Source organism: Ananas comosus, linkage group 8, assembly GCF_001540865.1.
Source record: "Ananas comosus cultivar F153 linkage group 8, ASM154086v1, whole genome shotgun sequence".
Taxonomy (NCBI): domain Eukaryota; kingdom Viridiplantae; phylum Streptophyta; class Magnoliopsida; order Poales; family Bromeliaceae; genus Ananas; species Ananas comosus.
In genome coordinates, this window is record NC_033628.1 from 3,814,148 (window position 1) to 3,829,996 (window position 15,849).

General features: G+C 37.3%; 1 protein-coding gene across 1 annotated transcript; it reads right to left on the reverse strand.

The window, feature by feature from the left end:
- Positions 1,894-9,181, reverse strand: LOC109714587 (translin). The gene is made up of 7 exons (XM_020239286.1): positions 8,757-9,181; positions 8,519-8,615; positions 8,288-8,403; positions 5,427-5,471; positions 3,588-3,613; positions 2,460-2,595; positions 1,894-2,284 (listed from the first exon to the last, which is right to left on the reverse strand). Exons 1-7 carry the CDS (start codon positions 8,905-8,907, stop codon positions 2,181-2,183), a joined length of 675 nt encoding a protein of 224 aa, XP_020094875.1. The 5' UTR covers positions 8,908-9,181; the 3' UTR covers positions 1,894-2,180.

Sequence of the window (15,849 nt, forward strand, 5' to 3'; positions counted from 1 at the left end):
AAACATAGGTGAAAATCTTAAAGAGAATGTAAAGAGAGGAAAGAAAAAAGTTAAAAGTTTTCTCATTGCCATATAAAACTTGGGAAAAGGGAGTTCCTATATATAGATGATCATGATCTATGATTTTATTAGCAGTTTTTCTAAAGAAATAGTGCAACTAAGGATGTGTTTGTATGAACAAATCCCTGGCTATCACGAGCAAATGAATTCTGAGTATAAGTTGTACAATAAGTGAAATAATTATTATTTCCTACAAGTTTAAACTATTGGAGAATAGCATTTTTATACTTTTATATTTAGCATTCCTTATCATGTCCGGACTCAAGATATTTTGCAAGATCTTATCTCTTATTTTGATATCATGTAAAATGATATGAAAACAATTGCTAATTTTTCTAAAAACTTAAGCTGTCAGAAAACGGAGTTTTCATATTTGTTTTGTTTTCAATAGGGATTTCGACATCATGCGGGTGATAGACAAAGTTGCGAGCTTTGATTGTGTCGAATCTTGCAGTCTTATCTCATGGTCCATACGAAGGAACAGTGCATTGCACCAATTTTTGCCACTAACTTCAACCTGCCAAACACTAGATCTCTAAAGGCAACGCGAGTTTGTTGAGATTGTTAGGTTCCACCTTTTATTTTTCTCATTCCAAACATGTTTTAAAAATAAGAGTAAACTTCAAATACCACTCCTGTGGTTTCGCACTTTCTTACTTTAATATTCTGTGGTTTAATGTGTACAAATTTAGTAATATGTTGTTTCATTTTTTTTTTTTCCGTCGGCTCCTCCGTTAACATTTCATTAAATTATAAGCAAAAAATTTCAAATACCCCGCCTAGGTTTATCGAATATTCATTTTAGTACCTTTTAATTTTAACTTTATCACTGATTTAACAAAAAAAAAATTGTGGAGGAGATAATGAAAAAAAGAGAAAAATAAAACTACGGGATACTAAATTGATACACTTTAAACCACGGGATACTAAAATAAAAAAGTGTGAAACAACAAGATGGTATTTGAAGTTTTTCTTAAAAATAATGTATAAAAAAATTCTTGACAGAAAAGTTAGACTAAAACAGTAATTAGAACGGTAGATATCCAAGCAGGTTTTATTAGCTTTTAACTCTTTTAGTTGAGAGAAAATCCATTATAATAGGCCCGGACAAACGTTAACTGACTCAAAGTACAATATAAAATAAATAAATCCATATTGAAATAAACTTATTGAGCAAATTAAAATTAAGTTGAACCAAACTCAAATCTCTTCTCAAAACCCACCCAAAAATCAGTGATTAAGAGTGAATAAATATATAAGAATTAAAAAAAGAAAAGAAAACTTCTCAAATCCCTCGTGTATCATCAGTGCAACATACCACCAACTAACTTATTACCAATTAAATAAGAAAAACTAAACCCAAAATTCTTAATTTCTAAAGTTTTGTTTGCTGCTCGTTTTGCTCTTTCCTCTTCGTAGCAATTTCTTTATATTTTACTTAATACACGTAAATACCCTCTTAATTGAATAAGTTTAGGTCAATATATGTAGCACATTCAGATACAACAGTTCTAGATCAAAACACACATTATAATATCTTTTATTTGCTTATTTATAATTCACCATTTTAAATTTTACTTGGTATAAACTTTGCTAATTGAAACAATCTAATTCAGTTTCAGATTTGCAGCTTCAGTTTTTGCTTTTTTCGCTTTTTCGGCAATACAATTCTGCTTTTGAGTTTTCAAAATCAATTGGTTGTAAGTTTAGTTTTAGATTTTGAGTTTGGTTGGCAAGATCACTTTAGTTTTTCAAAAACCAAACCAAACCTGATCCTTTGACATCTCTGGTAACAATCAACTGCTTAGATCTCAATTTAGCTATGATCTTTAGTTTTTCAAAAACCAAACCAAACCTGATCCTCTGACATCCCTGGTAGAGGATTATTCTATTTGGAGTAGCACAAAATGATTAGTAACCAACATTATAACCCCGCTAATTCACCATTAGTTATTCTCATCTCCCTAGATCTGAGCATTTTCACCATAACTTAAATCGAACAAAACAACACAACACATACTCAGGACAGTCCAGGTTGGGTTAAAAAGAACAAAACAGAATACAGAAGGTAAGAAAGCAACCATCTCTAACAATCAGGACTTGGCAGCCGTACCGACCCATCAAGCTTGAGCTGTTTCATCTTGCGTCGATTCTGTAGAGGCAAGACCTCGGATCTTGACATCATAGTAGACCTCTTCAACTCTTCTCAGATCATACTTCATTCCTGGTTAGGAAAAGGATTTAGCTAAGTTTCTTAGAAAGAGAACATCTACAAGAAACAGGATGTCGCAGCTAAAGAAGAATAAGGGTAACTGAAATATGTGAATTACCGCAAGAAAATAAATTCCTTAGCGCTAGTTAAAGAAGATGTGAAAGAAAATATGTTCCGTAGAATGTACCATCAAATTTCTTTCGCAGAAAGTCATTTCTTAGGTTGAGCATCCTAAAGGCGGCATGAAGATCAGTTAAGAACTTGAGCACCTTTCTTGGGCAATCGTAATCACCGGCTGTGACTTGATTTACTACATATCTAGGCTGAGAAGGCAATATAGCAGTATTAGTAACTCATACCTGGGCTCTTGAACATCAGAACTTCGAAAGAAATTTAAACAGCATTTTATTCATCAATCCATTCAAACTGCAAAAGCCAGATATACAGCAACGAGTCATCATACTTAGATAACTAGATATCAAGATGTGTTATTGACCACTCTTTTCTGTCAGATAAACATTTGTGGACAAAGATACTTGGCAAGAAGAGTACCGTCAGAGGGTATTCTTCGGATTAGAACGGCAATGGCCATTCAATAGAGGAACTCGTATTTGCTCAATAAAAACAGAAAGGGAGGAATGGTATCATAGCATTCTTTCTCAAACAATTTCTATTATAAAAGGTAAAGCTTAAAGCATTTACAAAACAGAATCTCAATAATTGGCATATAAGTTGTTAAAGTGTGGAATAGAATTCTAACAAACTGCACAAGGTACTGTTTCACCTATCTGTCATTTGCACTCTTTCACCCTTTCTTCACAAACCATCTTGATTTGCACTCTTTCCCCTCTCTTATATATGTATCACTATCCACAAGCGAGAAAAGGCATAATTTACCATTTCACTTCTTTTTAATGCTTGAGTTCCATCATACCTTTAACTAGTCCGACAACCCAAATTCCTTGTACTAAGTATCAATTATCAAACAAAAAATTAACGCAATGCAACCGAAAGCTAGAAAGAAAAGCAAGATTCAAAGAACACTTTTAAAGTGTCATTGCCTCCACCATGCTTTCAATTTCTTAGTACATTCAGTTGGGATACCCACAGTAATAGAAAGCACTTCAGTACGACCAAATCAGTTTAACTAAATCCTCTTTACTTACTTCGGCTAATATGAAGCCAAATCAATTATGCACCCAACATAAATAAATTACTCGTCCTTGAACTACGAGGAACAGGAATTCGAGTTCAATAATATTCCAGTTGATAGGCTTTTCAAGAGAAGTCAGCTTCTAAGGAAACAAAAACTTACCAGCTCATTAGACATGAAACATAATCCTGCAACAAAAACATGATTCTTGTCAGTACTTCGTAAAAGAACAAAGCTTGCAAATGAACACAGTTATACAGATGTTCTAGTTTAATCTAAAAATAAATTATAGACTGTCAACTAGTTTAATCTTATCATAAACAAATTATTCCATTAAAATCTAAACGAAAGCAATACCTAGAATTACCAACTATCAACTTTGTTTCAAATATTTTACTTGAGACATTAAGGCGATATGACATTTAATAACTCAATACACATGCAAGGAAAACTACAATGGATGGGAAAACTTCAATGGCTGCAGATGACTTGTAGTATGTATAGCTAACATCCTACTAAACTTGCACGACTAATGAACGACCAATGCCCGACTTTGTGATCACAAGTTGTTTGGACCATTTGTCATGAAAGCATCTATAAAATACAGAAACAAAAGGGTGAATCCTCCTTTTCAAATGCTACTTGTGTAAGCATTGCACATGCGATGAATGTTCAGAAAAAATTCCTACTAATTATACCCACACATGAATGTTTAAAGAAAAATCAAGGGAAAAATTAATCACTCATTCACGATTAATTGCTTTCCATGAGTTCATGAGCAATTCTGAAAGGAAGGGTATTATGGTGCTTACAATGCTCTCGATAACACATTTGTGCATCAAAACCATTATATTTCTAATAAGTTCAGATCTATCGAGTAAAGCTAGAATATTTCTAGAAGTAAGCGGAACCGTTTACTTCTGCGTCGTTTCTAGTGATAGGGCATCCAAATCGAGCTGATCTAAGCTATTTGAACTTCAAAGAAACCAAATTTCCGGATTTTATGACATCATTTACCTACCGAGCAAGTGATCTTAAATTTACCTTATATTAACAATTAAACATTGCCAAGTTCGGATCCACTTGAATGCTAGGCAAATGATATCAAAAAATTACAAAATGTCAAAAAATTACGAAATTTGATTCCTAGAAAGTTCAAATGCCCTAGATTATGTATAATGGTGCCAATCATCAATTCAAATGCCCCGTCACTAGAAATGATATGGAAGTAAATGCTTCCATTTCCTTTTAAAGGTATTCTAGTTTTACTCCAGATTTATTTATGTAAGGACAACTTCAGAGAATATATACCTCGCTAACCAGATTTTGTAAGGACAACTTTTTTTAAACAGAGAATATATCCCTCTCAACAGTTAAATCACTTATTGCACATGCAAAATAAGTTAGTTTTCAGTGAGAGTGTTGCAACATTGAAGAGGAAAAAGATTATTTATGGTTAATCACGCAGTTGACATTACCAACAAGACTTTGCCTGATGTTTAGTGTCGCTTGAAATAATGATAAAATCCCCCCCCNTCATTCTACATACTGTAGAGGAAAGTGCGAATAATTCATAAGGTTCTTATTCATTCATAATTGCTATTTGGCTGCAACACAGAAAATAGAATGTGTAGTGGTTAAACTGCTTCCTCCCATTGACAAAAATTGTTGCAATACATAATTGAGTTTACAAACAATATTCTAACTAGCATTTATAAGAAGTGCATCAAATGAAGCAACAATAAATCTTATATGACAAATGAACTCAATATTTTGGAAAATCGAACAGGCATTTTTCCTGATCGCAATGGTTTTTCAAAATGAATAATCATGCTCGCCTACTGTAACAGTAATCAACCGTACCAACTAACCATTTTAGACACACTCCAAATAAACTATGCACAAAAGATTATCTTCCTTCTGCTAAATGGAAATTAGGAGACATAATTCATATATACTTACATTGCATTTAACAAAAAATAGTGAATGACAGAAACTAACCAATGAGATAATCTTCAATGTCTAGACCAAATTCTGAAGAATCCACTGCACAGAAAAGGAGAATATATGTAAATTTCACCATCTCCAATTTGCACAAAGAAACCATGATCTCACTTTAATGTCTATCAACAGTTTACAATTTCTAGTATAATAAAGTATAATAAAACAATCTAATATAAGAAAATGATACACTGAAAAAATTGCTTTCGTAGATAAAAAATAACATGCAACAAAATATATCTTCTGAATTTTAGCTACCAAAACATCTATGTCATTTAAACTGCATTGAACTACAAGACAAAATTCCTTCTGCTAGTGCAAGCGCAAGTGGTGGCTGCATTTGCTCTGCATATGTTTTTTTTTTTTTGTTTTGTTCTATTTTATTTTATTTTTGTGTGTTGGGAGGAGGTTTGTGTAGCGACCCAGCCCACTAGCGCTAATAACTCGTTGGGCCTAAGCTACTGGCTCAAAATGCTTAAGCTCAATTATAAATAGTTGGGTCCCTAGTCCTTGTATTCCCATTCACAATCTTTCTCATTTGATGTAGGACTATTGCGGAGTCACACACTTTCCCCATTTAAACCCTGATATTCTCATTAAATTCCATTTCCTAGCTCAAGATTACCAGGCAATGTGAGATCCATCTCACACTTCCGGCTGGCAAATCGGCTCTGATACAAAATAACAACACAGTTCACTGACACTAGTAACTCGTTGGACTTAAACCACCCGCCCAAAATGCTTAAGCCCAATTATTAATAGTAGAGTCCCTGATCCTTATATTTCCATTCACAATCCCCTTCTCATCCGATGTAGGACTATTGGGGCGTCATTGGTTGCTTTATGAGGGTTGCTTCAAGGGCGTAGAGTGTGTAGGGGTTGCAAATAGCATTATGGCTAAAATATCTATAATCAATTTTTTATCTTAAATGGTACAATTTGTAAAAAAAAAAAAATGTAGAGGATTTTTTTACACGATTGATGCTTCTTTTTCTAAAGGGAGAGATAGATAAGAGAAGCAGGAAAAAGAGGAGAAAGGAAAGAAAGGAGAAATAAGGCCTCGGGCCAAAAAAAAAAGAATCGATTTTCATTAAGCACTTCCATGAAAAGTGCCCTAATTCCAAATTTCCATTCAAATGTATGGAAAGACATCAAGATGGCCCTTAAATAATGAAATTAAAACATTCAAAATCATCAAACTTTATCTCACTGTTTAAAAAAGCGCGCCTAGGCGTAGCGCCTAGGCGCCTAGGCTCTAGGCGCACAGGCCAGCGCCTAGAGCAACTCTAGGCGGGCGCCATGACTCAGGCGCGCGCCTAGGCAGCCTAGGCGCGCGCCTGGGACTAGGCGCAAGGCGCCCTCAAGGCGCGCCTAGGCAATATTTATAGTAACGGGTTTGGATCCAGATTTTATTGGTCTAACGAGTTTGAATATCTAAAATAAACCGAATACCCTAAACTAAACCCTAAATAATCATCAATTTTCTCTTTATTCCCCTCTCCCTGTCCGCTCGACCCTCGACCCTCTCCCTGTCCGCTCGACCCTCTCCCTGTCCGCTCGGCCCCCTCTCCCTGTCCGCTCGCCCGCTCGGCCATCTATCCCTCTCTGGCGGTCCCTCTCCGGTTGTCCACTGCTTCCGGCATTTCCTCCTTGCTTCTTCAACTTGCTCGCTTCTTCTTCCAAGGTTTTTTGTCTCTCCCTTGGCCTCTCTCTAATTTCTCTTTTAGTTTTTTGTGTATATTTCTGTTTTTTTTTTAAAGCAATGCTTTCTATGCTTTTTTTTGAAGTAGAAATGTTCTATTTTATTTTTTTTTAAAAAAATCATTTTACTTGAAAATAAAACAGCATTTTAACATTTTAAAAAACAGCATTTTACTTGAAAAAACAGCATTTTACTTGACAATTAGTAGAAAGAATGGTAAGAAACTTCTTGATTATTTACTTATTTCAAAATTTTATGAAAGTGTGCGCCTGATCTCTCTCGGGCGCGCGCCTGCGCCTTGCGCCTAGGCTCCAACAGGCCTTTGCGCCTAGGTGCGCCTTGGGCTTTTTTAAACACTGCTTTATTTAGAGTAATTTGTTCCTTCAAGATCTTATTAAAATCATATTGACAAATAACAGAAGTTCTATTGTCTCACTAAAAGCAATTGGATAAAATGCATCCAGGAATCTTAAAAAAAAGAAAGTAAAACATAGTTTACTAAAAACTAGATTGGAGATTTGGTGAAATCATAGACTAATTTTTTGACCAAACTAACTAATTGTCTCATATAAAACAATAAAATTAAATATAGGCCAAATGGACTCAGGATTATGCAATTCGACCTAAGTTATCTTTGGGAAAGTTTGCTTCCTTAAGATAAAACACAAAATTACGCATTCGGACCACAAAACCCAAAAACAATGTTGATACTCCGAAACTACTATGAGCAGGAAATGATATATACTTCACAGGATAATACCAGGTAATCACCACCATACGGTTGTCTGTCCCTTTCTCTATGGGATCCAGCACTGTGACTATAAGTGAAGCATTCAGTGGCACCACATAATAAAGATAGGCAATTAAAAAACACTTGCCAACATACTTCAAGAATCATGTTTTGGACCTTACAATCTCTGAAGTTTGAACAGCAAGCATGACTGCTAACAGCTGTGTAAACTTCTAATTATGCAATAATTCCTGATTGGCTTTGTTTATACACAAGTATCGACAAACATAAGGAGCATTAACGAACTGGAACTGTGATAATCTAGGATGTGCAAAAAAACTACAACTAAAGCAACCGCAAACATAAAGGCAAAAAATAAAACACATAATAACTATTTTTAAGAGTTGCCACAAGGCACTGAAACCTCACATCCAAGTTTCTTCTCGGCCTCAGTATGCATTAGAAGGCTCCCTGTCTCCAACCAATGCAGAAACGCAAGCAGCGAAACCACTGTTTGAGTCTCACTTCTCCAATCCCCATGGTACCTAATACACCAACAAAAGTACTTCCTTTAAAGCCTCTTAAAAGAAGAAGAAGAAGAAGAAGAAGAAAAACAGAGGAACAACAATAAAGCCCAACTACCCCAAAAATCCCATCTACCTGTAATATTGATCTGGGCGCTCTCTAAGGATCTCGGCGAGCCGACCGAAGAGGCCCTTGATCACCTCAATCTGAAGCTTCGTCTTCTCCAAAACCTCTAAAACCACAATCAACCAGCCATAACCAATGAAATCAGCTCACAAGTAGCAACAAAACCGTGAACCCAAGCAAAACCCTAGCATAAAGAGAAAAAGGCGCCCTTTTCACTGCAAGATCTCGTTTTTGGAGCTCTTCACACCTAGGACGGGGAGGGACTGGTGGACGAGGAGGAGGCTGGAGTGCACGAGTCGAGCGGCGGCCTCCATCTCCATCACCACCGAGCGGATCCGCTCGCGGACGCTCCCGGACTCGTCGAGCTGGTGGCGGAAGTCCTCGAACTGCTTCTCCATGAAAGGAAGAGAATACGAGGAAGAGGAGGAGGAGGTCGCGTTGTCCCTCGGAGGGGACGAAGAGAAGCGGCGGAGGGAGAAGGGAGGGGTTCGGAGGAGGGGGAGGAGGAGGAAGAGGACAGGTTTAGGGTTAGGGTTAGGGCAGGGGAGAGGAGGGAGGCGAGACGAGGCGGAGGAGAGGGCGGGAAGGGAGGCGGTTCGAAATGCGGTTCGAATCTTCCCGGATGGGCCTGCCGACCGTCCATAGCCGTTCTCTGCTGCAAACGTGTAGAGAGTAGGGGTGGAAACGAGCCGAGCTCGAGCGAGCTTACCTCGGCTCAAATTCGGCTTGAAATTAATTTCGAGCCTAAATTTAAGCTCAAGCTTGGATTGAAATTAATTCGAGCCGAGCTCGAGCGAGCCTAATTTCAAGTCGAGCGAGCTCGAGCCCTAAACGAGCCGCTTGAAATTCTCAACATTATACGATCAATAGTTTAATTTGTATAGAACATTATCTATAATTTGATACAAAAATATGTCTAATAGTTCAAAGTACAAAATAATTATATGAAATATAGTATTATAATATGAAGAAAAATAATTTATAAGTTGAATATCTAATCTTTTCAGCCTCACATGTCTTCCCTTCCGCCTTCAATCTCCATATTATTTATTTTCATTTATGCGGTCAAAAATAAATAAATTATATAGATAAATATTGGATTAAACTATCCAATCATATATAACTAAAATTAAAATTTTATATGAATAATAATTTTTTATTTTAAAAATATTCTGTATATTTTCTCAAGCATACAATTAATAGCAAGATAGGCAATGGTGAGCATATGCTGTTACTTGGTAACTTTTAGGGCTTCTGGCTTGACTACTTAGGGTGAGAGACAGAAAAAGAAAAAGAGAGAAACATATTGAAAATTTAGAACTCTGTAAAAGAAAGAAAGAAAGGAAAAATGTATAAATTTAGTGAAATTTTGCCCTTTTATTTGTCTATTGAATTTGTTTTTATGGGCTAACAACATTGACCCAATTTTAACTAAACTGAAATTATTCACTCAGCCTATATATAATTAAAATATATTATATTTATATATTTTTTAATATATATATATAGTGTAGAACTACTATGCTATCGAAAATATAGAGGATTTGATGTTTTCGAATTTTTGACCTTTTGATTAAGAATTGTATGATTGGGATGATTGCGGTCTCCCCTAGGATTAAATAATATTCCTAGGATTGAGTGGTCCCTATAAGGTAATAATAGTATTAATCCAAAGATAAGAAATGATTAAAGAGGTTGATCTAAGAATCAAAAAATCGAAAGCACCAGATCTTCTATACTTTCGATAGCATAGTAGTTCTATTATATATATATATATATTCGAGCTTTTCGAGCTTTTCGAGCCTAATTCGAACGAGCCGAGTAATGCTCAAGCTCGGCTTGAAATGAATTTCGAGCCTTTTTTTTTTGTTCAAGCTCGGCTCATTTAATTTCGAGTCGAGCTCGAGCGAGCCAAATATCGAGTCGAACGCGAGTCGAACGCGAGCTGGCTCGCTCATTTGCCTGCCCTAGTAGAGAGACCTGGAGAGGGTCGCCGACCCCTCAGAGTTTTCTTTTTTTATTAATAGACTCAAAAGGAGTAGGACTTTACTATTGAAAGCACTGAGGTTAAAATCTGATCTAACGTATTTGAAGTCTCATCTCTAAAAAATAAAATTTATAATTTTTCGATATTATTTATCTAATGATCGAAATTAAGAACTCAAAAACATCAGTTGAAAAAAAGAATCATAAAAAGTTATGATATATCACTAAAATTTTCGATCAAAAATATTAATCTTGTTTTATGTAGTATAACAAATTTTCTTTCAAAATTTTATCTGATTTGAATATTTCTAAACCATTAAACTTGCAAACAATACACATCAACTACTAAAAATTATTAATTTTGAACTATTTCGATTATTAGGTAATGATATTGAATAACCGTAAATTTGTTTTTTAGATACTTCAAAAATATTAAATCAAGTTTAAAGGAGCTGATCGTCGATTCGAAAATTTAATCATCGAAAACGGCTCATGAGGATGAAGACTTTCATGCTCCTAATATCACGCAAATCCTACTCGACTTGAAAAATATTATAATTATAAAAATATATTTTTAAATAATTATTTATAAAATTAATCTTATGTACTAAATAAATCACCACTTTTTAAATGTAGTAAATTATTTATCGCTTGACCTATTTTTACAACTAAAAATGTGGGATGCCTATTTTTAGAATTAAAAAATTATGTAAGTGTGGTCATCCAAAACTCCCCTAGTTTTATGATAATTTTGTTTTTTTTTAAAGGCTTATTTACAGTATTCTATACCGTACCTTAAACTTTTTTCTCTTTGTATAGTGTATCTTTTTTTTTCAAATGAACCACTCAACTATTTTTTTTTTTTTTTCAATTCCTACACTATATAAACAACAAATCTATAATTTTATATAGAAGTTGTTAAAAATACTAGCTAAAAATAACAAACTATATATTCAACTCATTTTGACAAGAAAATAACAAAATACATAAAAATAATAAAAATATATTTAATAATAACTTAAGAAAAATATTTAAACAGTCTATAATGAAATTTTATTTTATATTTTTTCTACTATTTAATCGGCGTTGATTAATAAAGTTGTTAGATTTGGCCAATTTGCATAAAAACTCCACAAGTTTTGAGCTTTTGCAAAATTGGGCCTTTTCGATTTTACAGATTCGGTCTGAATTTTCAGCAAACTGACCAAAATACCCTTATTACTTTTTCTCTCTCCTCTTTTTTTTTTCTCGGGTTTTTTTTTTTCTCGCCGAAGAAGGCCGCGGAGGCGGAGACGGAGGCAGAAACGGCCCCGCACCTCTGCCCCTTACGCCATCGCCCTCGCCCGAGCATGCCCCGCTCTCATCACCTCCGACCTTGCCAAGGTTGCGTCGCAACCCCCTTTTTTTTTCCCCTCTCTGACCCTCCTCCACCTGCCGTCTCCACTGCCGCCGTCGGTAACAAAGAGGAAGTGCTTCTCGAGTACCAGAAGCACGTCGGCGAGGAAGGGGAAGAAAAATAGTTACACTCTAGCAAGTGCGATTGTTGCGATAGTGTCACGCCCCGGATACACGTTCTCCGGGCACGCTAACAAATCCGCCGTATACAAAGAATTTTCCTTGTATACGAAGCGATAGCTGTATCTGAAACCAACAATACTACAAACAGTAGTGTAGAGCTGTAAAGAGACTAAGCAGGTAGAACGAACAAATCTCATATACAAACGAGATAACTAAGTACAGAAGTACTCGCTACAGCGAGATCCAGCATCAGTATGTACAAAAGCTCAAAAGTAAACCAGGACTACCTGCAGCTGGTGATCCTCTATCTCAGCAACTCGTCGGGTAGGGCTCTAGTTCGCGACGCCCTTGCCTCGATTAGCCTCAGAAGACGCAGCAGCCGGAACAGCAGGCTCTGTAAAACACAAAGTAACAACTGGGCGTGAGAACTACTGTAAAAATAAGTAGTCCTCAGTGGGTACCGCCCTCAACTCATCGGTCCACCCACTAAGTCTACGGAAGGGAGCAAAGATAATAGTAAATGCAGGAATAAAATCTACCACTATGAAACACTACGCTATCAAGCTCTACACTAACCAACCGTAGGAAATGTCAAATCTGACCCAATCCAATCGGGACTGTAAGCATACCCGTTCCCGGGACTGTGAACACATCCGTCCCTGCCCAGTTGCGACTATCCAGTTACCTCCACACTAACTGATCCGTGGAGAGCAAGTCCAACCGGCATGAGCGACACCAACGCGAAAGCACAATGCCCGTCTCCGGAGTGGCACTCGTGGGAGCTACCCAACTGAGTATGCAGCGTATCTCTGTAGAGCTCAATCATGCTCTATCTCAAGCCACAGTCAAGTAACCGACTCTAATTGGTCTAACAACCAACAGGTAACGTGCCCTCGGTACAATCCGACGCCAAACAGGCGATACGGGTCTACCGTCAACCCCGACGGCACCCAACAGTCCGGAACAACCTAAACGCTATTTTAAAAATTCACTCGGCATCCCCGCACGAGTATAACTGAAATCTAAACTACCTAGAATTCTCAATATGATGATACTGCAACAGTATAAAATCATACAACGACCCCTAGGCTAAATCAGATAGTTTAACATATGCCGACGTTATCGGGTTTTCTCCTAAGTCGAATCCAAGTCCAACATGTATATTTATGGTTACAAGTCATGTTCTCAATGCTGATTATTTTTAGCCATGATACGATCAACAACCTGAGCTACAACATGATTTACCAAAAACCCGAAAATCATACATATCGACTAATATATACTTAGTAATAAACCGATGTAACCCACCTCGATCGCTAAACCCCGGCAGCGAGGAGGTCACCAAAAATCCCCAAATCCACTGGAAAAACCAGGGTGTCCAGCTCAAGTTCGAAATCGCCCTGCACACATCGCAACGAAGAACTCCAACTCAAATTCTGTCCGAAACACAGCAGCAGAGGAGAACATAATTTCGACCCAGCTAACCTTCAACAAATCTAGCAAATAAGGGCTTCGTGGATTCCTCTCGAAGTCCTGAATCCAACGAACCAAGTCCCGTCGAAATCCGACGTTCCTACGCCGAGTACGAGCCGAAACACTAACAGTCGATGCTGAAAATCAGTAAAATCAGCACGCCAGCTCAAAACCGTGCGTTCAAGTAATCCAAGGAGGAAAGTTAGGTACCCATCTCGACAGCGAATCCAGCGTCGGTACGATGTTGAGGACGGCGAAAACACCCCCTCGCCCAGCTTCCTCGCAATGTAACGGCAGCAACCGTATGCTCGAATGGCTTCGCGGCGCGACGTCGACGTGGAAATCGAGCTCCGCGGCACGACCCGAGCTCCTCCTTGCTTCGGCCGAATGGAGAGAGAGAATGCAAAAATAAATAGAGTGCCACCCAGCTAAAGGATAAGTATGCATGGGGGGAAGAGGTTGCACGTGGCATCATAGCCACAATCAACACCAACTAAGTTCAATAATAATAATAATATATAAAAGAAAGGATACTACAGATAGAGGGCAAGGGAGAGGTCGTGACAAAAAAAAATTATAGATAAAAAAAAAGAATAACAAAAAATAAAAATAAAAAACATTTTTTTTCTATAGGAAAGACCAAAATCATAGAAGAAAGAAGAATAAAATGAAATTTCACAATTAAAATAAAATTACACTGTTTTAAAAAAATTTTATATTGTTTTATATGAAAATTACACTCTTTGAGATAAAAATTACATTCTTTGTGATGAGAGTTACACTCTTTAGACGAACGTTGTACTATTTGGGTGAAATTTATACCATTTCTTATTATCTTCTTGTTTCTCCTTCTTTTTCTCTTCCGTTTTCTCGTCCTCCTCCTCCTTCCTCCTCCACCTTCTCTGCTGCCGTCGTCGTCAAGCGCCCCTCGCACCGCCAAACGCCTCTCGCGCAGCCGCCCCCTTTCTCCGCCGGCGCTCTTCCCCGCTGGCGCCGAACTCATACCCGAGTCTCAGGAGGAGCAATCCCACACCCATGCCCGGAGTGCGCCCCCAATGCGGCTGCCGACTGGTAGCGGTGCGTCCCTCTCGGCGCTCCCGGTGCTCCGCGTGCTGGACGTGGCCGGGAACGCACTGGAGCCGACTAGTAGCGGAGGAGGATGCGGATCAAGATAAAAGGAAGGAAGATGAGGAAGAAGAGGAGAAATAATGCAATAAGAGGAGAAACAGTGTAAATATCTCTTAAAGAATGCAGTTTATATATCAAAAAGTGCAACAAGAGAAGAAACAACATAAATATCTCTCAAAAGAGTGCAACTTTTATTTAAAAAGTATAACTTTTATCTTAAAGAATATAGTTTATATCTCAAAAAGTGCAATAAGAAGAGAAACAATGTAAATATCTTTCAAAGAGTGTAATTTTCATTTAAATAGTATAACTTTTATCTTAAAGGGTGTAGTTTTCATCTCAAATAGTGCAACTTACATCCATAATAGTACAACGTTCTTTTAAAATAGTGCAATTTTATTTTAACAATACAATTTCATCTTCATCTTTCTTCTTTTATAATTTTTGGTCTTTAATTTTTTTTCTTTTTCATTCTTCTATAATTTTTTGTTTTTATTTTTTTCTTCTTCCTTCTTCTATAATATTTTTTTTTTTGTCATACCTCTCCGCCAACGGCCACAGCACCGGTGATGACGCAGCTAAGGTCTCCCCACTCCAAGGCTGCGGCACCGTAGCGACTTTCGTGGCGTCGGCGTCGGTGGAGAGGCATCGTCGTCAGAGGTGGCGGAGGAGGCGAAGGAAGTGGGAGAGAGAGAGGGCGAGAAGGGCGAGAGAGGGCGAGAGAGGCGTCGTCGTCAGAGACGGTGGATGAGGGTCGGAGAGGGAAAAAAAAATCGCGGCGTGGCCTCGGCGGGGTCGAAGGCGAGGAAGGCGGGTGGTGTGCGGGAGACGGCGAAGGCATGAGGGTGAGAGGGGAGGTGGGCCGTTTCTGCCTCCGCCTCCGCCTCCGCTGCCTTCTCTGACGAGAGAAAAAAAAATAAACAAGAGAAAAAAAAAGAGGAGAGAGAAAAAGTAATAAAGGTATTTTGGTCGATTTGCTAAAAATTCAGACTGAATCTGCAAAATCAAAAAGGTGGCTCAGTTTTGCAAAAGCTCAAAATTTGTGGATTTTTTATGCAAATTAGCCGTTAGATTTTGACTAAAATAATTGATTTGTTAACAATAATATAGAAATTGGCAAGAAAAAAAAGTGTAGTGATATCTATGAAAAAAAATAGTACAAGATAGAAAAATATTAATAAATCTAAAATTACGATATAAAGATTGATAAAATATAATAATATAATTGTGTCTTT